The sequence below is a fragment of the Caenorhabditis remanei genome, chromosome V (genome assembly GCF_010183535.1).
Source record: "Caenorhabditis remanei strain PX506 chromosome V, whole genome shotgun sequence".
Classification (NCBI taxonomy): Eukaryota; Metazoa; Nematoda; class Chromadorea; order Rhabditida; family Rhabditidae; genus Caenorhabditis; species Caenorhabditis remanei.
In genome coordinates, this window is record NC_071332.1 from 5157821 (window position 1) to 5182108 (window position 24288).

The 24288-nt window shown below is 32.1% G+C and overlaps 3 protein-coding genes across 3 annotated transcripts; all 3 read right to left on the reverse strand.

Annotated features, from left to right (window-relative positions):
- Window positions 1–18579: 18579 nt before the first annotated feature.
- GCK72_017398 (uncharacterized protein) lies at window positions 18580–20239 on the reverse strand (the record flags this gene model as incomplete). The annotated part of the gene is made up of 4 exons (XM_053732069.1): window positions 18580–18781; window positions 19292–19419; window positions 19833–19975; window positions 20194–20239. 4 exons carry the CDS (start codon window positions 20237–20239, stop codon window positions 18580–18582), a joined length of 519 nt encoding a protein of 172 aa, XP_053580982.1.
- A 62-nt stretch (window positions 20240–20301) lies between these two features.
- GCK72_017399 (uncharacterized protein) lies at window positions 20302–21099 on the reverse strand (the record flags this gene model as incomplete). Its single annotated transcript, XM_003102340.2, has 2 exons — window positions 20302–20907; window positions 21037–21099. 2 exons carry the CDS (start codon window positions 21097–21099, stop codon window positions 20302–20304), a joined length of 669 nt encoding a protein of 222 aa, XP_003102388.2.
- A 1516-nt stretch (window positions 21100–22615) lies between these two features.
- GCK72_017400 (uncharacterized protein) lies at window positions 22616–24145 on the reverse strand (the record flags this gene model as incomplete). The annotated part of the gene is made up of 3 exons (XM_003102327.2): window positions 22616–22904; window positions 22948–23369; window positions 24077–24145. 3 exons carry the CDS (start codon window positions 24143–24145, stop codon window positions 22616–22618), a joined length of 780 nt encoding a protein of 259 aa, XP_003102375.2.
- Window positions 24146–24288: the final 143 nt, after the last annotated feature.

Below are 24288 nucleotides of genomic sequence, written 5' to 3' on the forward strand. Positions count from 1 at the left end.
GACCGGGGTTGTAAACCTTTTTGTTTCTAAATTTGCAGTTCAATTCGTCATAAACAACTATTAATTTTTTGCTGTCAGTACGATGCCAAAAAGCAGCTGTATCAAAACGGTATTATCAGAATAGTTAGAGAGAAACCAAATCAAAGGTAAGAGACACAATGAGATTATGAAAGACATTTGACGACGACCTAAGCCGATGATCACGCGTAACAAATATTTCGACCAAAACTCAATATGACAGAAATACTCAAAAGAAAATGCAATCAGCCAGAACCTCGAATCAGAATTTTCAAAGATCGGAGGTGTGTAGAGCTAGGGACCCCAGATCAATTGAATTTTGAGCAAAACTGTTTGTGAATGCTACCCAACGGTGCTTAATGGGACAATGCCTAGTTTTAATATTCTGAACCTCCCCGAAAAATCAATGCATTAGTTTTTAAGATAACTTACCAATTCTGGAATCCGATGCCGAATGAACACGTTTCCCATGTATCCGAGTTGCCTCTCATCGTTGCATTTGGTGTATTGTCCTTTTCACTACGTCCAATCATTGATTCCATCGTGCGTTGTTAGGTGATGTTTTTGAAAAAAAAAATTGAATAAGGAAAAATATTTTCTTGACACTTTGCAATCTCAACGTACCCTAGATCGGGAGGATTCAAACCCGCGTCTACTGAAGTAAACCTCAGCCCGGATAGTATAGACTCCTTCACCCTCTGGTCGAAGTGTGTCTAACCGGTTCCGACACAGATAAGAATGGTGGGGGAAGTCAATAGAAAATAAATTATCCCGTTTTTGGGAGTTGCATGTATAATTTCGTAGATTTCTAGCCTGGGAGGATTCAAACCCGCGTCTACTGAAGTAATCCTCAGCCCGGGTATTATAGACTACTACATCCTCTGATCGACGAGTCTATCCGGTACCGACACAGAAAAGAATGGTGGGGGAAGTCAATAACATAAAAAGTATTCCTGTTTTGCACTTACCAGTGGTTTGTGATAGGCATTTCTCTTCGTCGGGCACTCATCGAATCGTCGAAGTCATTGTATTGTTTTGCCCTTCAATCTGTTGTTGCGGAGTCAGTGATGGTGGTCTGCGGTGCTGAAAAAAATAATTGAATAATACGTGAATGCTACAACGCAAACTTGATAAGCTCATAAGAAGAAATAACTTGAGAGATTATGAAAGGTGTATAGGTAACACAGGTAGATCGAATGCATTGAGAAACTGAGAGAGCCAAAAAACAGACGACTGCTCGGTTGGGAGTGAATGGGACAACTGACTGTATTCTACCAGTCTGACCTTATTATGACTGAGGGCGTGTCTTATTTGTCATCACCTGTTTGATTTCCCAGGAAGATAACTGACAGGTGCGAGTGTGTGTGGGAGAGAAGAACAATGAGAAAACTGGCCGATTTCTTCACATTCAAATTTATTATGTCTTTATGATTTCAGTTCAAAAAAAAAGTCGGAACTTTATCATTCCGACAATAGATGTGAGAATCGAGGGTGTGAACTGGGATCATGCAGACTCAATAATTTTGAATGTGAAGAAATCGGCCAGTGTTCTCATTGTTCTTCTCTCCCACACACACTCGCACCTGTCAGTTATCTTCCTGGAAAATCTAATAGATATTTTGATCGAGCCAAAACAAATCTCATGCAGACAGGTGTGAACGACGGATTAATAGTTTATAAGAAGGCCAGCGCTCTTATTGTTCTTCACTTATCTTACTGGGAAATCAGACAGCAAACTGGACACGCCCCCAGTCCTAATGAGATCAGACTGGTGGAATACAGTCAGTTGTCCCTTTCACTCCCGCACTGAGCAGTCGTCTCTTTTTGAGCTCTCCCTGTTTTTAATTGCATTCGATCTACCCGCGCTGAATCTTAATTTCTCCCTTGAGTTACCTCTTCTTGTGAGCTTATCAGATTCACTAACTGATATTTTGATTTTCAGTTCAATTTTTCGTAAATTCAATCAAAGTATGAAAAGCAGTAAACTTTCTTTCTTTTCTTCTGACTTCCCCCACTATCTCTCTAGTCCTCTCCTCTCTACTTCATTTCTAAACCCAATTTAAGAACAATCGATTCGAAAATTCGAATCATAATTCAACTAGAGTGAATCAAAACGAATGTTCCTACTTCTTCTATTTTGATGGCGAATAAAATTCATAACTTTCCTGCTAGTTTCACTAGTCTTTGTATTCCAGTCATTTTTCCATGTATGGAAAATCTGATATAAAATTGCCCCCCACCGCTCTTTTGACAGCCTTGGCATCACAAATATCTCCATTAATTGCTACTCTTTTCAAGAAAATACAAAAATTTATAACTAATCAATCTTCTCAGTTCTTTTTTTATCTCTTAGTTTTTCCAAAAGTTATTTTTCCCTGACCCCTATTATTGGCTCCTACTGCGGTAGATCAAACAAACAGCAGATGTCTTTATCCAACGTAAACATGTCAACTAATTCACACGTTGTCTCCCTCGGTATGATGTCTGTGACATTGTTCTTCACATATTACCATCTGCCACCTTATCTTCTTGGGAAATCATACCGGACGCTGACAATAGGCCCCGCCCTCTGCACACATCTGCTAGAAGACCAGTAATCAGTCATTCTCTCCTCATTCCGGCATAGAAGGCGGTCTTTCTAATTAGTCTATTGTTTTGTCTATTTCTTATAGTTTTCCACAACACGTTATATCATTCACTTTTAATTAAACTGTTTATTTCAGCACCGCGTACCAAGCCGAGATTAACACAGCCTCCACATCTGCAGATGGAAAACTTCAGTGACTAAGATCGACGAATGCCGGACGAGGAGAGATGATCGCAAAGGGAGACTCGAAAACTGGTAAGCGCTTTCAAAAACGGGATTTTTTTTAAATGTTATTGACTTCCCCAACCATTCTTATCTGTGTCGGTACCGGTTAGACACACTTCGACCAGAGGGTGAAGGAGTCCATACTATCCGGGCTGAGGTTTACTTCAGTAGACGCGGGTTTGAATCCTCCCGGGTTAGAAATCAACAAAATTATAATTAAAATTCCTAAGAACAGGACTTTTTTTTATCTAGAAATCCACAAAATTATAATGAAAATTCCTAAAAACAGGACTTTTTTTAAATCTAGAAATCCACAAAATTATAATTGAAATTCCTAAAAACAGGACTTTTTTTAAATCTAGAAATCCATAAAATTATAATTAAAATTCCTAAAAACAGGACATTTTTAAATCTAGAAATCCATAAAATTATAATTAAAATTCCTAAAAACAGGACATTTTTAAATCTAGAAATCCATAAAATTATAATTAAAATTCCTAAAAACAGGACTTTTTTTTATCTAGAAATCCACAAAATTATAATGAAAATTCCTAAAAACAGGACTTTTTTTAAATCTAGAAATCCACAAAATTATAATTGAAATTCCTAAAAACAGGACATTTTTAAATCTAGAAATCAACAAAATTATAATTAAAATTCCTAAAAACAGGACTTTTTTTTATCTAGAAATCCACAAAATTATAATGAAAATTCCTAAAAACAGGACTTTTTTTAAATCTAGAAATCCACAAAATTATAATTGAAATTCCTAAAAACAGGACATTTTTAAATCTAGAAATCCATAAAATTATAATTAAAATTCCTAAAAACAGGACATTTTTAAATCTAGAAATCAACAAAATTATAATTAAAATTCCTAAAAACAGGACTTTTTTTTATCTAGAAATCCACAAAATTATAATGAAAATTCCTAAAAACAGGACTTTTTTTAAATCTAGAAATCCACAAAATTATAATTGAAATTCCTAAAAACAGGACATTTTTAAATCTAGAAATCAACAAAATTATAATTAAAATTCCTAAAAACAGGACTTTTTTTTATCTAGAAATCCACAAAATTATAATGAAAATTCCTAAAAACAGGACTTTTTTTTAATCTAGAAATCCACAAAATTATAATTGAAATTCCTAAAAACAGGACATTTTTAAATCTAGAAATCCATAAAATTATAATTAAAATTCCTAAAAACAGGACTTTTTTTTATCTAGAAATCCACAAAATTATAATGAAAATTCCTAAAAACAGGACTTTTTTTTAATCTAGAAATCCACAAAATTATAATTGAAATTCCTAAAAACAGGGTATTTTTTAATGAAATTAACTTCCCCAACCATTCTTATCTGTGTCGGTACCGGTTAGACACACTTCGACCAGAGGGTGAAGGAGTCTATAATAAACGGGCTGAGGTTTACTTCAGTAGACGCGGGTTTGAATCCTCCCGGGTTAGAAATCAACGAAATTATAATAGAAATTCCTAAAAACAGGACATTTTTAAATCTAGAAATCCATAAAATTATAATTAAAATTCCTAAAAACAGGACATTTTTAAATCTAGAAATCCATAAAATTATAATTAAAATTCCTAAAAACAGGACATTTTTAAATCTAGAAATCCATAAAATTATAATTGAAATTCCTAAAAACAGGACATTTTTAAATCTAGAAATCCATAAAATTATAATTGAAATTCCTAAAAACAGGGTATTTTTTAATGAAATTAACTTCCCCAACCATTCTTATCTGTGTCGGTACCGGTTAGACACACTTCGACCAGAGGGTGAAGGAGTCTATACTATCCGGGCTGAGGTTTACTTCAGTAGACGCGGGTTTGAATCCTCCCGGGTTAGAAATCAGTAAAATTATAATTAAAATTCCTAAAAACAGGACATTTTTAAATATAGAAATCCATAAAATTATAATTGAAATTCCTAAAAACAGGACATTTTTAAATCTAGAAATCCATAAAATTATAATTGAAATTCCTAAAAACAGGGTATTTTTTAATGAAATTAACTTCCCCAACCATTCTTATCTGTGTCGGTACCGGTTAGACACACTTCGACCAGAGGGTGAAGGAGTCTATACTATCCGGGCTGAGGTTTACTTCAGTAGACGCGGGTTTGAATCCTCCCGGGTTAGAAATCAGTAAAATTATAATTAAAATTCCTAAAAACAGGACATTTTTAAATCTAGAAATCCATAAAATTATAATTAAAATTCCTAAAAACAGGACATTTTTAAATCTAGAAATCCATAAAATTATAATTAAAATTCCTAAAAACAGGACATTTTTAAATATAGAAATCCATAAAATTATAATTAAAATTCCTAAAAACAGGACATTTTTAAATCTAGAAATCCATAAAATTATAATTAAAATTCCTAAAACCAGGACATTTTTAAATATAGAAATCCATAAAATTATGATTGAAATTCCAAAAAACAGGACTTTTTTAAATCTAGAAATCAATAAAATTATAATTGAAATTCCTAAAAACAGGACATTTTTAAATCTAGAAATCCATAAAATTATAATTAAAATTCCTAAAAACAGGACATTTTTAAATCTAGAAATCAACAAAATTATAATTAAAATTCCTAAAAACAGGGTATTTTTTATGAAATTAACTTCCCCAACCATTCTTATCTGTGTCGGTACCGGTTAGACACACTTCGACCAGAGGGTGAAGGAGTCTATACTATCCGGGCTGAGGTTTACTTCAGTAGACGCGGGTTTGAATCCTCCCGGGTTAGAAATCAACAAAATTATAATTAAAATTCCTAAAAACAGGACATTTTTAAATCTAGAAATCCATAAAATTATAATTGAAATTCCTAAAAACAGGGTATTTTTTAATGAAATTAACTTCCCCAACCATTCTTATCTGTGTCGGTACCGGTTAGACACACTTCGACCAGAGGGTGAAGGAGTCTATACTATCCGGGCTGAGGTTTACTTCAGTAGACGCGGGTTTGAATCCTCCCGGGTTAGAAATCAACAAAATTATAATTAAAATTCCTAAAAACAGGACATTTTTAAATCTAGAAATCAACAAAATTATAATTAAAATTCCTAAAAACAGGGTATTTTTTAATGAAATTAACTTCCCCAACCATTCTTATCTGTGTCGGTACCGGTTAGACACACTTCGACCAGAGGGTGAAGGAGTCTATACTATCCGGGCTGAGGTTTACTTCAGTAGACGCGGGTTTGAATCCTCCCGGGTTAGAAATCAACAAAATTATAATTAAAATTCCTAAAAACAGGACATTTTTAAATCTAGAAATCAACAAAATTATAATTAAAATTCCTAAAAACAGGGTATTTTTTATGAAATTAACTTCCCCAACCATTCTTATCTGTGTCGGTACCGGTTAGACACACTTCGACCAGAGGGTGAAGGAGTCCATACTATCCGGGCTGAGGTTTACTTCAGTAGACGCGGGTTTGAATCCTCCCGGGTTAGAAATCAACAAAATTATAATTAAAATTCCTAAAAACAGGACATTTTTAAATCTAGAAATCCATAAAATTATAATTGAAATTCCTAAAAACAGGGTATTTTTTAATGAAATTAACTTCCCCAACCATTCTTATCTGTGTCGGTACCGGTTAGACACACTTCGACCAGAGGGTGAAGGAGTCCATACTATCCGGGCTGAGGTTTACTTCAGTAGACGCGGGTTTGAATCCTCCCGGGTTAGAAATCAACAGAATTATAATTAAAATTCCTAAAAACAGGACATTTTTAAATCTAGAAATCCATAAAATTATAATTGAAATTCCTAAAAACAGGGTATTTTTTAATGAAATTAACTTCCCCAACCATTCTTATCTGTGTCGGTACCGGTTAGACACACTTCGACCAGAGGGTGAAGGAGTCCATACTATCCGGGCTGAGGTTTACTTCAGTAGACGCGGGTTTGAATCCTCCCGGGTTAGAAATCAACAAAATTATAATTAAAATTCCTAAAAACAGGACTTTTTTTTATCTAGAAATCCACAAAATTATAATGAAAATTCCTAAAAACAGGACTTTTTTTAAATCTAGAAATCCACAAAATTATAATTGAAATTCCTAAAAACAGGACTTTTTTTAAATCTAGAAATCCATAAAATTATAATTAAAATTCCTAAAAACAGGACATTTTTAAATCTAGAAATCCATAAAATTATAATTAAAATTCCTAAAAACAGGACATTTTTAAATCTAGAAATCCATAAAATTATAATTAAAATTCCTAAAAACAGGACTTTTTTTTTATCTAGAAATCCACAAAATTATAATGAAAATTCCTAAAAACAGGACTTTTTTTAAATCTAGAAATCCACAAAATTATAATTGAAATTCCTAAAAACAGGACATTTTTAAATCTAGAAATCAACAAAATTATAATTAAAATTCCTAAAAACAGGACTTTTTTTTATCTAGAAATCCACAAAATTATAATGAAAATTCCTAAAAACAGGACTTTTTTTTAATCTAGAAATCCATAAAATTATAATTAAAATTCCTAAAAACAGGACATTTTTAAATCTAGAAATCCATAAAATTATAATTAAAATTCCTAAAAACAGGACATTTTTAAATCTAGAAATCCATAAAATTATAATTAAAATTCCTAAAAACAGGACATTTTTAAATCTAGAAATCAACAAAATTATAATTAAAATTCCTAAAAACAGGACTTTTTTTTATCTAGAAATCCACAAAATTATAATGAAAATTCCTAAAAACAGGACTTTTTTTTAATCTAGAAATCCACAAAATTATAATTAAAATTCCTAAAAACAGGACTTTTTTTAAATCTAGAAATCCATAAAATTATAATTAAAATTCCTAAAAACAGGACATTTTTAAATCTAGAAATCCATAAAATTATAATTAAAATTCCTAAAAACAGGACATTTTTAAATCTAGAAATCCATAAAATTATAATTAAAATTCCTAAAAACAGGACATTTTTAAATCTAGAAATCAACAAAATTATAATTAAAATTCCTAAAAACAGGACTTTTTTTAAATCTAGAAATCCATAAAATTATAATTAAAATTCCTAAAAACAGGACATTTTTAAATCTAGAAATCAACAAAATTATAATTAAAATTCCTAAAAACAGGACTTTTTTTTATCTAGAAATCCACAAAATTATAATGAAAATTCCTAAAAACAGGACTTTTTTTTAATCTAGAAATCCACAAAATTATAATTAAAATTCCTAAAAACAGGACATTTTTAAATCTAGAAATCCATAAAATTATAATTAAAATTCCTAAAAACAGGACTTTTTTTAAATCTAGAAATCCATAAAATTATAATTAAAATTCCTAAAAACAGGACATTTTTAAATCTAGAAATCAACAAAATTATAATTAAAATTCCTAAAAACAGGACTTTTTTTTATCTAGAAATCCACAAAATTATAATGAAAATTCCTAAAAACAGGACTTTTTTTTAATCTAGAAATCCACAAAATTATAATTAAAATTCCTAAAAACAGGACATTTTTAAATCTAGAAATCCATAAAATTATAATTAAAATTCCTAAAAACAGGACTTTTTTTAAATCTAGAAATCCATAAAATTATAATTAAAATTCCTAAAAACAGGACATTTTTAAATCTAGAAATCAACAAAATTATAATTAAAATTCCTAAAAACAGGACTTTTTTTAAATCTAGAAATCCATAAAATTATAATTAAAATTCCTAAAAACAGGACTTTTTTTAAATCTAGAAATCCATAAAATTATAATTAAAATTCCTAAAAACAGGACTTTTTTTAAATCTAGAAATCCATAAAATTATAATTAAAATTCCTAAAAACAGGACATTTTTAAATCTAGAAATCAACAAAATTATAATTAAAATTCCTAAAAACAGGACTTTTTTTTATCTAGAAATCCACAAAATTATAATGAAAATTCCTAAAAACAGGACTTTTTTTTAATCTAGAAATCCACAAAATTATAATTAAAATTCCTAAAAACAGGACTTTTTTTAAATCTAGAAATCCATAAAATTATAATTAAAATTCCTAAAAACAGGACATTTTTAAATCTAGAAATCAACAAAATTATAATTAAAATTCCTAAAAACAGGACTTTTTTTTAATCTAGAAATCCATAAAATTATAATTAAAATTCCTAAAAACAGGACATTTTTAAATCTAGAAATCCATAAAATTATAATTAAAATTCCTAAAAACAGGACATTTTTAAATCTAGAAATCCATAAAATTATAATTAAAATTCCTAAAAACAGGACTTTTTTTAAATCTAGAAATCCATAAAATTATAATTAAAATTCCTAAAAACAGGACATTTTTAAATCTAGAAATCAACAAAATTATAATTAAAATTCCTAAAAACAGGACTTTTTTTTATCTAGAAATCCACAAAATTATAATGAAAATTCCTAAAAACAGGACTTTTTTTTAATCTAGAAATCCACAAAATTATAATTAAAATTCCTAAAAACAGGACTTTTTTAAATCTAGAAATCCATAAAATTATAATTAAAATTCCTAAAAACAGGACATTTTTAAATCTAGAAATCCATAAAATTATAATTAAAATTCCTAAAAACAGGACATTTTTAAATCTAGAAATCAACAAAATTATAATTAAAATTCCTAAAAACAGGACATTTTTAAATCTAGAAATCCACAAAATTATAATTAAAATTCCTAAAAACAGGACATTTTTAAATCTAGAAATCAACAAAATTATAATTAAAATTCCTAAAAACAGGACATTTTTAAATCTAGAAATCCATAAAATTATAATTAAAATTCCTAAAAACAGGACATTTTTAAATCTAGAAATCCATAAAATTATAATTAAAATTCCTAAAAACAGGACATTTTTAAATCTAGAAATCAACAAAATTATAATTAAAATTCCTAAAAACAGGACATTTTTAAATCTAGAAATCCATAAAATTATAATTAAAATTCCTAAAAACAGGACATTTTTAAATCTAGAAATCAACAAAATTATAATTAAAATTCCTAAAAACAGGACATTTTTAAATCTAGAAATCCATAAAATTATAATTAAAATTCCTAAAAACAGGACATTTTTAAATCTAGAAATCCATAAAATTATAATTAAAATTCCTAAAAACAGGACATTTTTAAATCTAGAAATCAACAAAATTATAATTAAAATTCCTAAAAACAGGACATTTTTAAATCTAGAAATCCATAAAATTATAATTAAAATTCCTAAAAACAGGACATTTTTAAATCTAGAAATCAACAAAATTATAATTAAAATTCCTAAAAACAGGACATTTTTAAATCTAGAAATCCATAAAATTATAATTAAAATTCCTAAAAACAGGACATTTTTAAATCTAGAAATCAACAAAATTATAATTAAAATTCCTAAAAACAGGACATTTTTAAATCTAGAAATCCATAAAATTATAATTAAAATTCCTAAAAACAGGACATTTTTAAATCTAGAAATCCATAAAATTATAATTAAAATTCCTAAAAACAGGACATTTTTAAATCTAGAAATCCATAAAATTATAATTAAAATTCCTAAAAACAGGACATTTTTAAATCTAGAAATCCATAAAATTATAATTAAAATTCCTAAAAACAGGACATTTTTAAATCTAGAAATCCATAAAATTATAATTAAAATTCCTAAAAACAGGACTTTTTTTTATCTAGAAATCCACAAAATTATAATGAAAATTCCTAAAAACAGGACTTTTTTTAAATCTAGAAATCCATAAAATTATAATTAAAATTCCTAAAAACAGGACATTTTTAAATCTAGAAATCCATAAAATTATAATTAAAATTCCTAAAAACAGGACATTTTTAAATCTAGAAATCAACAAAATTATAATTAAAATTCCTAAAAACAGGACATTTTTAAATCTAGAAATCCATAAAATTATAATTAAAATTCCTAAAAACAGGACATTTTTAAATCTAGAAATCAACAAAATTATAATTAAAATTCCTAAAAACAGGACATTTTTAAATCTAGAAATCCATAAAATTATAATTAAAATTCCTAAAAACAGGACATTTTTAAATCTAGAAATCCATAAAATTATAATTAAAATTCCTAAAAACAGGACATTTTTAAATCTAGAAATCCATAAAATTATAATTAAAATTCCTAAAAACAGGACATTTTTAAATCTAGAAATCCATAAAATTATAATTAAAATTCCTAAAAACAGGACATTTTTAAATCTAGAAATCCATAAAATTATAATTAAAATTCCTAAAAACAGGACATTTTTAAATCTAGAAATCCATAAAATTATAATTAAAATTCCTAAAAACAGGACATTTTTAAATCTAGAAATCCATAAAATTATAATTAAAATTCCTAAAAACAGGACATTTTTAAATCTAGAAATCCACAAAATTATAATTAAAATTCCTAAAAACAGGGTATTTTTTATGAAATTAACTTCCCCAACCATTCTTATCTGTGTCGGTACCGGTTAGACACACTTCGACCAGAGGGTGAAGGAGTCTATACTATCCGGGCTGAGGTTTACTTCAGTAGACGCGGGTTTGAATCCTCCCGGGTTAGAAATCAGTAAAATTATAATTAAAATTCCTAAAAACAGGACATTTTTAAATCTAGAAATCCATAAAATTATAATTGAAATTCCTAAAAACAGGGTATTTTTTAATGAAATTAACTTCCCCAACCATTCTTATCTGTGTCGGTACCGGTTAGACACACTTCGACCAGAGGGTGAAGGAGTCTATACTATCCGGGCTGAGGTTTACTTCAGTAGACGCGGGTTTGAATCCTCCCGGGTTAGAAATCAGTAAAATTATAATTAAAATTCCTAAAAACAGGACATTTTTAAATCTAGAAATCCATAAAATTATAATTATAATTCCTAAAAACAGAACATTTTTAAATCTAGAAATCCATAAAATTATAATTAAAATTCCTAAAAACAGGACATTTTTAAATCTAGAAATCCATAAAATTATAATTGAAATTCCTAAAAACAGGACATTTTTAAATCTAGAAATCCATAAAATTATAATTGAAGTTCCTAAAAACAGGGTATTTTTTAATGAAATTAACTTCCCCAACCATTCTTATCTGTGTCGGAACCGGTTAGACACACTTCGACCAGAGGGTGAAGGAGTCTATACTATCCGGGCTGAGGTTTACTTCAGTAGACGCGGGTTTGAATCCTCCCGGGTTAGAAATCAGTAAAATTATAATTAAAATTCCTAAAAACAGGACATTTTTAAATATAGAAATCCATAAAATTATAATTGAAATTCCTAAAAACAGGACATTTTTAAATCTAGAAATCCATAAAATTATAATTGAAATTCCTAAAAACAGGGTATTTTTTAATGAAATTAACTTCCCCAACCATTCTTATCTGTGTCGGTACCGGTTAGACACACTTCGACCAGAGGGTGAAGGAGTCTATACTATCCGGGCTGAGGTTTACTTCAGTAGACGCGGGTTTGAATCCTCCCGGGTTAGAAATCAGTAAAATTATAATTAAAATTCCTAAAAACAGGACATTTTTAAATCTAGAAATCCATAAAATTATAATTATAATTCCTAAAAACAGAACATTTTTAAATCTAGAAATCCATAAAATTATAATTAAAATTCCTAAAAACAGGACATTTTTAAATCTAGAAATCCATAAAATTATAATTGAAATTCCTAAAAACAGGACATTTTTAAATCTAGAAATCCATAAAATTATAATTGAAATTCCTAAAAACAGGGTATTTTTTAATGAAATTAACTTCCCCAACCATTCTTATCTGTGTCGGAACCGGTTAGACACACTTCGACCAGAGGGTGAAGGAGTCTATACTATCCGGGCTGAGGTTTACTTCAGTAGACGCGGGTTTGAATCCTCCCGGGTTAGAAATCAGTAAAATTATAATTAAAATTCCTAAAAACAGGACATTTTTAAATATAGAAATCCATAAAATTATAATTGAAATTCCTAAAAACAGGACATTTTTAAATCTAGAAATCCATAAAATTATAATTGAAATTCCTAAAAACAGGGTATTTTTTAATGAAATTAACTTCCCCAACCATTCTTATCTGTGTCGGTACCGGTTAGACACACTTCGACCAGAGGGTGAAGGAGTCTATACTATCCGGGCTGAGGTTTACTTCAGTAGACGCGGGTTTGAATCCTCCCGGGTTAGAAATCAGTAAAATTATAATTAAAATTCCTAAAAACAGGGTATTTTTTAATGAAATTAACTTCCCCAACCATTCTTATCTGTGTCGGTACCGGTTAGACACACTTCGACCAGAGGGTGAAGGAGTCTATACTATCCGGGCTGAGGTTTACTTCAGTAGACGCGGGTTTGAATCCTCCCGGGTTAGAAATCAGTAAAATTATAATTAAAATTCCTAAAAACAGGGTATTTTTTAATGAAATTAACTTCCCCAACCATTCTTATCTGTGTCGGAACCGGTTAGACACACTTCGACCAGAGGGTGAAGGAGTCTATACTATCCGGGCTGAGGTTTACTTCAGTAGACGCGGGTTTGAATCCTCCCGGGTTAGAAATCAGTAAAATTATAATTAAAATTCCTAAAAACAGGACATTTTTAAATCTAGAAATCCATAAAATTATAATTGAAATTCCTAAAAACAGGACATTTTTAAATCTAGAAATCCATAAAATTATAATTAAAATTCCTAAAAACAGGGTATTTTTTAATGAAATTAACTTCCCCAACCATTCTTATCTGTGTCGGTACCGGTTAGACACACTTCGACCAGAGGGTGAAGGAGTCTATACTATCCGGGCTGAGGTTTACTTCAGTAGACGCGGGTTTGAATCCTCCCGGGTTAGAAATCAGTAAAATTATAATTAAAATTCCTAAAAACAGGGTATTTTTTAATGAAATTAACTTCCCCAACCATTCTTATCTGTGTCGGTACCGGTTAGACACACTTCGACCAGAGGGTGAAGGAGTCTATACTATCCGGGCTGAGGTTTACTTCAGTAGACGCGGGTTTGAATCCTCCCGGGTTAGAAATCAGTAAAATTATAATTAAAATTCCTAAAAACAGGGTATTTTTTAATGAAATTAACTTCCCCAACCATTCTTATCTGTGTCGGTACCGGTTAGACACACTTCGACCAGAGGGTGAAGGAGTCTATACTATCCGGGCTGAGGTTTACTTCAGTAGACGCGGGTTTGAATCCTCCCGGGTTAGAAATCAGTAAAATTATAATTAAAATTCCTAAAAACAGGACATTTTTAAATATAGAAATCCATAAAATTATAATTAAAATTCCTAAAAACAGGACATTTTTAAATCTAGAAATCCATAAAATTATAATTAAAATTCCTAAAAACAGGACTTTTTTTTATCTAGAAATCCACAAAATTATAATGAAAATTCCTAAAAACAGGACTTTTTTTTAATCTAGAAATCCACAAAATTATAATTGAAATTCCTAAAAACAGGGTATTTTTTAATGAAATTAACTTCCCCAACCATTCTTATCTGTGTCGGTACCGGTTAGACACACTTCGACCAGAGGGTGAAGGAGTCTATAATAAACGGGCTGAGGTTTACTTCAGTAGACGCGGGTTTGAATCCTCCCGGGTTAGAAATCAGTAAAATTATAATTAAAATTCCTAAAAACAGGACATTTTTAAATATAGAAATCCATAAAATTATAATTGAAATTCCTAAAAACAGGACATTTTTAAATCTAGAAATCCATAAAATTATAATTGAAGTTCCTAAAAACAGGGTACTTTTTATGAAAATAACTTCCCCAACCATTCTTATCTGTGTCGGAACCGGTTAGACACACTTCGACCAGAGGGTGAAGGAGTCTATAATAAACGGGCTGAAGTTTTCTTCAGTAGACGCGGGTTTGAATCCTCCCGGGTTAGAAATCAACGAAATTATAATAGAAATTCCTAAAAACAGGACTTTTTTAAATCTAGAAATCCATAAAATTATAATTAAAATTCCTAAAAACAGGACATTTTTAAATCTAGAAATCCATAAAATTATAATTAAAATTCCTAAAAACAGGACATTTTTAAATATAGAAATCCATAAAATTATAATTAAAATTCCTAAAAACAGGACATTTTTAAATCTAGAAATCCATAAAATTATAATTAAAATTCCTAAAACCAGGACATTTTTAAATATAGAAATCCATAAAATTATGATTGAAATTCCAAAAAACAGGACTTTTTTTAATCTAGAAATCAATAAAATTATAATTGAAATTCCTAAAAACAGGGTATTTTTTATGAAATTAACTTCCCCCCCCATTCTTATCTGTGTCGGTACCGGATAGACTCGTCGATCAGAGGATGTAGTAGTCTATAATACCCGGGCTGAGGTTAACTTCAGTAGACGCAGGTTTGAATCCTCCCGATCTAGGGTACGTTGAGATTGCTATCAAAGTATCAAGAAATAAGTTACTTTCTTTCTTTTAATTGACTTCTTCACCCAATCTTCTTTCTTGTTATCAAAATCAACCAACGACGGAGTCATCAAGGATCGGACTCATTGACAAGGACAATACACGCAACGATGAGAAGCGAGTCTGCTCATTATTTCATTAAGCACTACTGATTCCAGAATTGGAGAGTAAAAATGACTTCTTTTATGGCAGATCGACGACAATGCAATCTCCATGATGTTTTAGAACACAGCTCACAGTGGTTCCGAGAACGATTCAAGATGCCACCTCGTGTATTTCACATTCTCGATCTTCCCCTTTCCTCTTGACTCTGCTGCATCTCCGATCTGATTAGAGGTGATCCACTTATCTCGAGTCCACTGCTTCTCAACCTTGAGGGTTCACAACGATGTCTTCAGCAGGGCCTACTGCATTCGGGTATCCAACTGGGAGTACGTCAAACTTCCTTGATCCTTGTCGACGATGTTATGAAAGCGTGGCTGGACATTCACTAGGCTACGGCTTGCTAGTTCTCGCCACTACAAGAGTGTTTGTGGTTGAATCAGATGTCGCATTGGACCTGTTTTTTCATCATCTTCAGACAAGTTCACTTCATCTGGAGTAGGAATAATTATCCTACAACCGTTGTAAGAGCACTCTTAGTTCTAATCAAAACTTTCATTCGCGATTTTGAAACTGATTAGACAGAAAAGTTGATCACAGAATGGAACGACGAGATGCAGAATGTGAATAATCAAGTATCTTGAACACAGGTCAATTCTTATTTGAACTTGCTATTTTGGGGTTAATTAAATAAGGAGCGGCTATGTTCTTTAGACCATAAATATATGCGGCGGCGGAGACTGACGATGAAAGAAATAGAAGAATCGGGGGTAAGGGTTACATGAGGACTCGCACTACAAAGAAGAATGTTGAAATGAGTTTATTAGAGAATAGCATCTCCGTTTCAACCGTTAAGATAGATGGACTTTGGTAGATCATGCCGTTTAAAAATAGCTTTTATATAAGGGACTTCCTCTATCTACCACACGACAATTGGGAGTAGTCTTTGGGATGTGCGTACGGCTTCAATTGGATTTTAGTGCGTATGAAGTTCCGTTGAAATGTTCTTCTCCACTTTTTCCAGGAATCTTTAAGTACAGTACCGGACAAAAAGATGTCAAGTTTTGGTTTTTCGACCATAACTTTTTTCAAATTGTTCGGATTGACTTGAAACTTTGGGAAAACATTTATTGTAGAGTTATTGTTAATTTTAGTTAACATTCTGGGTGAAAAATCATTTTTTACAAGTTTTTTGTAAAATTTTCGAAAATCGTGAAAAATCAAAAATTGGATATTTTTATTTCCATGACCGGTGTATCAAAAATAGAGAGTATATTTAGTGTTTATAATTGTTTTCTAATACAAACAGTCCTGATGTTTATTTTTTGACCACTGGACTCCTACTTTTGACTTGTTACCCATATCTCCCGGGCTGTCAAAGATTGGTAGTACTAATATATGGAGTTTTATATTTCAAACATCTGTAAAAATTGTATTTTTGCAGGAAACAATGTAAAAGTCTACCAAACTATTAAGAAGAATGTGGAAAACCTGAATGTGACATTTTTATCTTGATAGAACCCCTCAGCCAATTTTTAGAGACCTTCGATTGTCAAATACTGCATATCTGATATCGATGTATGACCAGTTCCGGAGCGAAAATATACATTTATCCGGCATCTTTGGTTATTTGAACGTATGGAACTTGTTATTTGAACAATTTTGGATATTCTGAACCAAAATTTGATGAATGATTAGTTGTTGAGGTATTGTTACATTGAAAAGAAACTTCGTCGGGATCATATTTTGACAGCATCTTTTGGCTCTCTCATGAAAAGTTGAGAAAATGTGCGAGAGGACACTTCTAGCATTTTAAAACTCATCTAGGTTCTTTTCTGACGTGAATGATCAAATATGCCATCAATACACTATGAATTTTCAGTAAAAACAAAAACACATAGTTTTGATACTTTCAACCCAGTGAGAGTAACATTCCAGCGAGTGATTCAACATTATTAATACAAAATTGTGTACCGAAACTAGGCTCAGAATATTCACAATTGTTCAAATAACAGGTTTCATACGTTCAAATAACCAAAGATACCGAATAAATGTATAATTTCGCTCCGGAACTGGTCATACATCGATATCAGATATGCAGTATTTGATAATCGAAGGTCTCTAAAAATTGGTTGAGGGGTTCTATCAAGATAAAAATGTCACATTCAGGTTTTCCACATTCTTCTTAATAGTTTGGTACACTTTTACATTGTTTCCTGCAAAAATACAAGTTTTACAGATGTTTGAAGTGTACAACTCCATATATTAGTACTACCAATCTTTGACAGCACGGGAGATATGGGTAACAAGTCAAAAGTAGGGGTCCAGTGGTCAAAAAATAAACATCAGGACTGTTTGTATTAGAAAACAATTATAAATACTAAATATACGCTCTATTTTTGATACACCGGTCATGGAAATAAAAATATCCAATTTTTGATTTTTCACGATTTTCGAAAATTTTACAAAAAACTTGTAAAAAATGATTTTTCACCCAGAATGTTAACTAAATATAACAATAACTCTACAATAAATGTTTTCCCAAAGTTTCAAGTCAATCCGACCAATTTGAAACAAGTTATGGTCGAAAAACCAAAACTTGATATCTTTTTGTCCGGTACTGTATTTGGTTTTTCGTGACCTTCGTCATGGTTTCGACATCGAAAATTGAAAGACCAGCTGAAATAATTCTAATAAACTTGGTTTCGTCGGTGCAGTTGGAAGACTGATTTGTAAAGCGAGAACTTGTTAGTTTCTTTTGGAAAAAAACGCTAAAATCGAAAAAAAAAATCATTTGAGGCGCACAACATTCATAATACAGCTTAGATTCAAATGATGATGATACTATTTTTCAAACTATTTGATATGGCTATGAGATAAATACATTAAAAATGAGAGAAAACCTCAATGGTTGAATCGTGTAGACATTTGGACCGTTAACTGCTTCTTTGAGGGTTTGGAGTGCTCGGAGGTGGCATCGAATTCAGCTGCGAGACGCGAAGTAGAAAAATTTGATAAAATGGAGTAGAGCATTATTTAAAACTTGGAAACCCCAAATCTATCCTATCATCATATAATTTCTCCCTTTCCTGCCATGTATAATTATCCCTTACCTGTCATACTTCTTGCTCCAACTCAGTTATTCTTCTTTCTTGGAGCGTTATCCACGCTTGAGCTGACTCTCAATCATTTGACATTGTTCCTCATGTTCCTTTTTCGATCTTTTCAGATTCTCCAATTCATTCTTGAGATTCTCAACGCGAGTTTTTTCTTTGTGAAGCTCTTGAGTCAGGTGGTTTTGAGCTGACTTTGCTTCTTCTCGTTCTTTTCTGACCACGTGGATTACTTCCTTCAGTGTCATCCTATATTAGTTCCTTTTAATAAAAGCGGGAATATTTGCATTTATTTATTTAACAATACAATGATATTTTACAACGACTTACAATTACAATAAATTTTACATTCAATAATTATAATTTTTAATAGATTGGCAACTCGGCAAACTACGGCGACTTTCTGCAGCATCTCTGACAAAAGTATGCAAAACATATTCAGAAATTTTCTAAAACTTCCGCGAAAAAATTGTCAGAAGCTTCTCAGACAGTTGATGGCACATGACAAAGTGCTGAAAGGTGAGGGTCGTAAGATCGAGTTCCGTGTTACAATAATAGGGAAACTTTCCCATTTTTCTGCAGACAGTTCTCAGTGTTGTCGGCTTTCTAAAGCAATCACTAAAGCTTAGAGAACATTTCATCAAATTCTTACCACCCTCAACTTCCTACAGCACTTTGTCATGTACCCTCAACGGTCTGAGGAGCTTCTGCCGATTTTTTGTGGAAGTTTTAGAAACTTTCTGAAGATGCTTTGCATACTGTCGGCAGATATGCTCCAGAACGTTGCCGCAATTTGCTAATACGAACAATCGGATCATGAAGCATTCGAAGCGAGAGAGAGAGTTATTGAGCAGGCTTGGCTCTTGTTGAACGGGGATGAACTTGTTCTGAAACGGAATTGATAAATACTTATTGGGGAATTTTTAAAGTTAAGGCTAGCTCTCTCGAGGTAGCTTTCTCTTCTCCATTTATCGATTATTGCCACTTACTTTTCAACTCGCCAGTTCTTTCGTTCTATCTAGAAGTGTATTCGTAAGGTCTCAGTGTTGTCGATTTTCTGAAGTATTTACTGAGGTTTAGAGAACTTTTCATCAAATTCTTGGCGACCCCCACCCTCAACAGAGTGCTGTAGAAAGTTGGCCACCATCAACTTTCTACAATACTTTGTTAAGGGTGGCAAGAATTTGATGAAATATCTCTAAAACTCATTGATTGCTTCAGAAAATTGATTGACAACACTGAGATCTGTATGAAGAAAGTTTGAAAAGTTCCCTACTAGAATAATTCTTATGACCCTCACCTTTCTACAGCACTTTGTCATGTTGTCATGTGCCATCATCTGTCTGAGGAACTTCTGTCCATTTTTTGCGGAAGTTTTAGAACTTTTCTGAAGGTGCTCCGCATACTGTCGGCAGAGATGCTCCAGAAAGTTACCGCCATTTGCTAAAACGAACTATCGGATAATGAAGAAATTGGAATCGAGAGCGGATGGGTTTTCGAGGCAAGAGCGGATGGATTGAGAGGGATCTGGAGCTATTGTCCTGGCTGGGCTCGAGTGGAACGGCGAATGGCTTGGGCTGCAATGGAATTCATAGTAATTATTGGGGAATTTTCAAAGTTAAGGCTAGCTCTATCTTCTCCATTAGATTATTTCCACTTACTTTGCAACTGTTCCAGTTCGTCCATTCTTCGAAGAAGAGAGTTCATTAGGTATCGATTTCTTTCTTTCAATGTCTTAATTTGTTGGTTCCTTGCCACAACGGACTCCTCTAGTTTGACATTGAGCTCCCTCGCTTCTTCCATCTTGGCATGCTCATTTCTTCTTCGCTGTGTTGTGCGCGTTGTCGCATGATTTCGGTTTCGGTCTTCAATTGTTGATTCTGACTCTTCAGAATCCGAATTTCCGTGGTCGATTCCTCATTTCTCTTCATCAGTTCCTCCATATTTTCTTTCAATTGATTATTCTGAGTCTTCAGATACTGATTTTCTGTGAATAGTTCCATATTCGTCTTCATCTGTTCCTTCATGTCTTCTTTCAATTGATGATTCTGGTTTTTCAGTATTTGATTTTCTGTTATTTGCTCTTCATTTCTCTCCAACAGTCTCCTCATATCTTCTTTCAGTTTGTTCTCCGATTCGAGTGCTTTCTGCATTAACTCGTTCCTTTCCATCAGTTGTTGCTCTAATTCTTGGATTTTTTGAACGAAGTCCGTCTTTTCCGAATCAGTTTGTTCGCTCTTTTCGGCCACATTGAAATTCGACGCCCCAATCGTGAAATTTGTGATGCTGCCGTGTAGAACCAATTGAGGAATCGATGGAACATCGTGAAGCATCGATAGCGAGACTTGAGAGATGGACGATTGTGTTGGCGGATTCTGGAAAAGGAAGATTTCTAGATTTAAAAAGAAGGTATCATAGTTTTTTTCCGGTTTTAGACCAAGAAAAAGAGCTAGACAATTTTCTAACCATCTTTTATGAACAAACAAGTAAAAATTGAAACTTACAGTAGAGGCAGCTGCTGAAGATGATCCAGAAGACGTCGGTTGATTGGCGGAGCTTGAGGACATGACGAGGAGAGACGCGGTAAGTCGGGTTAGAAGTGAGTAGCTGAAAATGAGATTTTTTCAAAAATATCCCGGAAAGTCTCATTTTCGATGTGATAAGTCGATGTGGCATGACTGAAGTTTGCATTAAATCTTTATTTTCACTTATTTTTCTGATCGCAAAGGTGAGAAACAAAATTCAAGTGAGTTCGAGTCGATTTACAACTGGAGACTAAGTTTTTGACATGAAAAATTGGTTTTTAATTGGAAAAAGGGAGATTATCCCAGTTTTCTGACGAGAGATAGAACATTTAATATTTTTGATGATGTTTTCTTATTTTTGTTCTTGTATCGTTCGGAATTACGCTAATAGCATGCCATTTTAAAAGATGTTTAGCACCTAAATTACACAGGTGAATCGCGACTTACGTATAATTTGTCACTTACGTATAATTTGTACCCATTAGGCGTATATTTGGAAAGTCGCGAACGCTTATCTACAATAGATGAACAAAATAAGAGTGGCGAAAACCAGTTCGCGACTCACCTATTATACATGAACTTTTCGCGAAATGAGTATAATTCACGAATTATTTGTGATTTATACCTCACTTACGAATAAATCATTAATTATTCGCATGATAAGTTGTACCCAGCCCCATAAGTCGCGAATCACCTGTGTGTAGAAAAATGCCATATTTCTGTTCTTTCTCAAATTTTTCGTTTTTTTTTGGTTTCACGAAAATAATTTTCCTTTTTTTTTTAGAAAAAAAGGAGGGATTTGAATCCGAAAATTAGGCAAAAATGCTAAAAAACTTTAATTTTTGTTTTTTCGGTTTTTTCTCGGTTTTTTCGGATTTTTGGGGACTTGTATATTATTTTAAACGGAAACCCTGACCAGAACCCTATTCTCTCAATCAAGATTGCATGCCACTAAAGAAAAAAATGATAAGAAGAAGAACGTGAAAAACACATTAGAGAAATTCAAACGACGTCGTCGAAATCTGGAAACAGGGGAAGAATTGAGAGGATTCTGGAGTCTTTGAATGAAATTGAATAACTGTTGATGGATTCTCAAAAACACGGAGAAGATTTGGGAAAGCAAGTGGGCTGAAAAGTTAATGAATTCATCAAAAAACCACAAGAGTTCATTCGGGTAGCAAGCTGCTGAATGACGAAAAAGAAGAAGAGATTCTTGAATAAATTTGACAAGTTTATTTAACAAAAATCGTCAAAATCTAGAAACAAAAAAACATTGGGAGTCTGGAAGCGGCTAGATTCGATGAAATCAATTAACTGAGAGGAATTGGGATAAACCCAGAAAAGAAGAAGCTGTGGTTTTTGGAATCTTGGATTATCTGAAACAAAAAGTTTCTAATACCTAAATGCCATCGGAGGAACTGCCGAGTGTTCTCTTCAAACTGACAGTATGCCGGAAGAAATCATCGAATATTTCGCTGATTTCTTTCGTAGCTCAGAGTAAATCTGAGGCCCATCATTTATTTACCTTTATTTCAGAAAAAAACGAAAAAAGTGAGTTTTATTCTTCGTCCTTTTCACTTCTTTCACTATTCCCTCTAGCCTTCTTATGCTTCTTTCTTCCTTTCGACCTCATCTTATTCTTCCGATTCTTCCCCTTCCCTTTCAACAAATAGAACGTTTGCACAGTGACAATGACTGCCAAAACGGCACACGAAACGATAAGAGCATAGAGATCCCATCCGTATTCAGATGCCTCCGAAGTTATAATTTTAACGAATTCTGGAGAACATTCTTCGTTTTTATGAGAAGCACGAGCAATTGATTCCAGATGGAGAAAGTCGGAAAAACTGGAGTTGAATCAATATTTTGAGAAGGGAATTAGAAACTCACGAATCAGAATTCCCATGAATTTCCTCTATAAAATGATCGTTTTCGAATAGAACATCCTCCTGTTTTCCATCCAAAACTCTCAACTCATTCATTCGAATTCTATTCAAATTCTTATTATTTCTGAATTCCAATGCATAACCATCTGGATTCCTAATCTCCTCCACATGATCCAACAAATCGAAAACTGCCAGATTCGTGCCAACCACCTCCACTCCACTTTCAATGTGACGAACGTTTTGTAGTTTTTGTCTAATGGAATCCACTGGAATTCCGATTTCCGATATCCGATTTATTGCCAATAGAGCGCACTTACAGTCCTCGAGTTCTCCATGGAAACTCAATTTAGTCTTCTCAATGACAACACATTCCTCCTCAATTCCAGAAGCGTCTCCTCCAATACATCTCTTCTCTACACTTGGCATCTATTAAAGACTATGATTTGTTACTAGTTCAACTTTCAACTATTTCAATTTATACAATAACAAGTTCCGTGGATTTCGTTGAAAAATGAACGGTAAGTGGCCACGTGGAAAATAAAAAACGACAAAATTCGAGTGAAGGTCACGGTTTTCTTTATTGACCAATCATGTTAATTGTTAATTGTTTGTAGTGTAAAACGTTCACGCCACCTCATATCTCAAAAGCTGGAAGAGCTCTCAAAATGTGATCAACTACAAAAGTGTAGTTTCTAACTTGTGCTACATTTTTTTAGTTGGCTACTTTTTGATAAATCATGAAGCTTCAGAGAAGCGTTTGAATCAAGGGCATCGTGGTCGTACCAATTTATAACGCTTTGTATCTCAAAAGTTAGAAGAGCCATCAAAAAGTGCTCAACTAGAAAAATGTAGCTCTTGAAATTTCCTACATTGTTGTAGTTGACACCTTCTGAGAGATGCAAGGGCGCAGACAGCTAGACACTCTCGTAGTCTGCGCCCTCTCTCTCTACTCAGCTTCTAAGCTCTATAACTTCTTGGGGTGTCTAGCTATCAACAACTAATCAACTACAAAAATGTAGCTCAAGGTATGATCTACACAACCAGAGTTAACCTGATAAAGTCTGGTCGTACTAACATTTCCTAAAATTTCCTAAAACCACTTAAAACTTTGTAGTCTCTCGAGAGACTCTTACCCTTATCTCTAATCTCTTATTCCGTGTTGTGCTCGAAAGCATGATGACCACGTTGTCATCACGTTTCATGCCCACAAGTTCAATACACAGACACAGTTTCTTTTAATCATTCTTCATTTCTTGCAAATAAAAAGATAGAGGTCACAACTAAACCGCTTTACAACCTGTAATAGTCAGAATATTCATATGGCACAGAGGGGAGTAATACATGT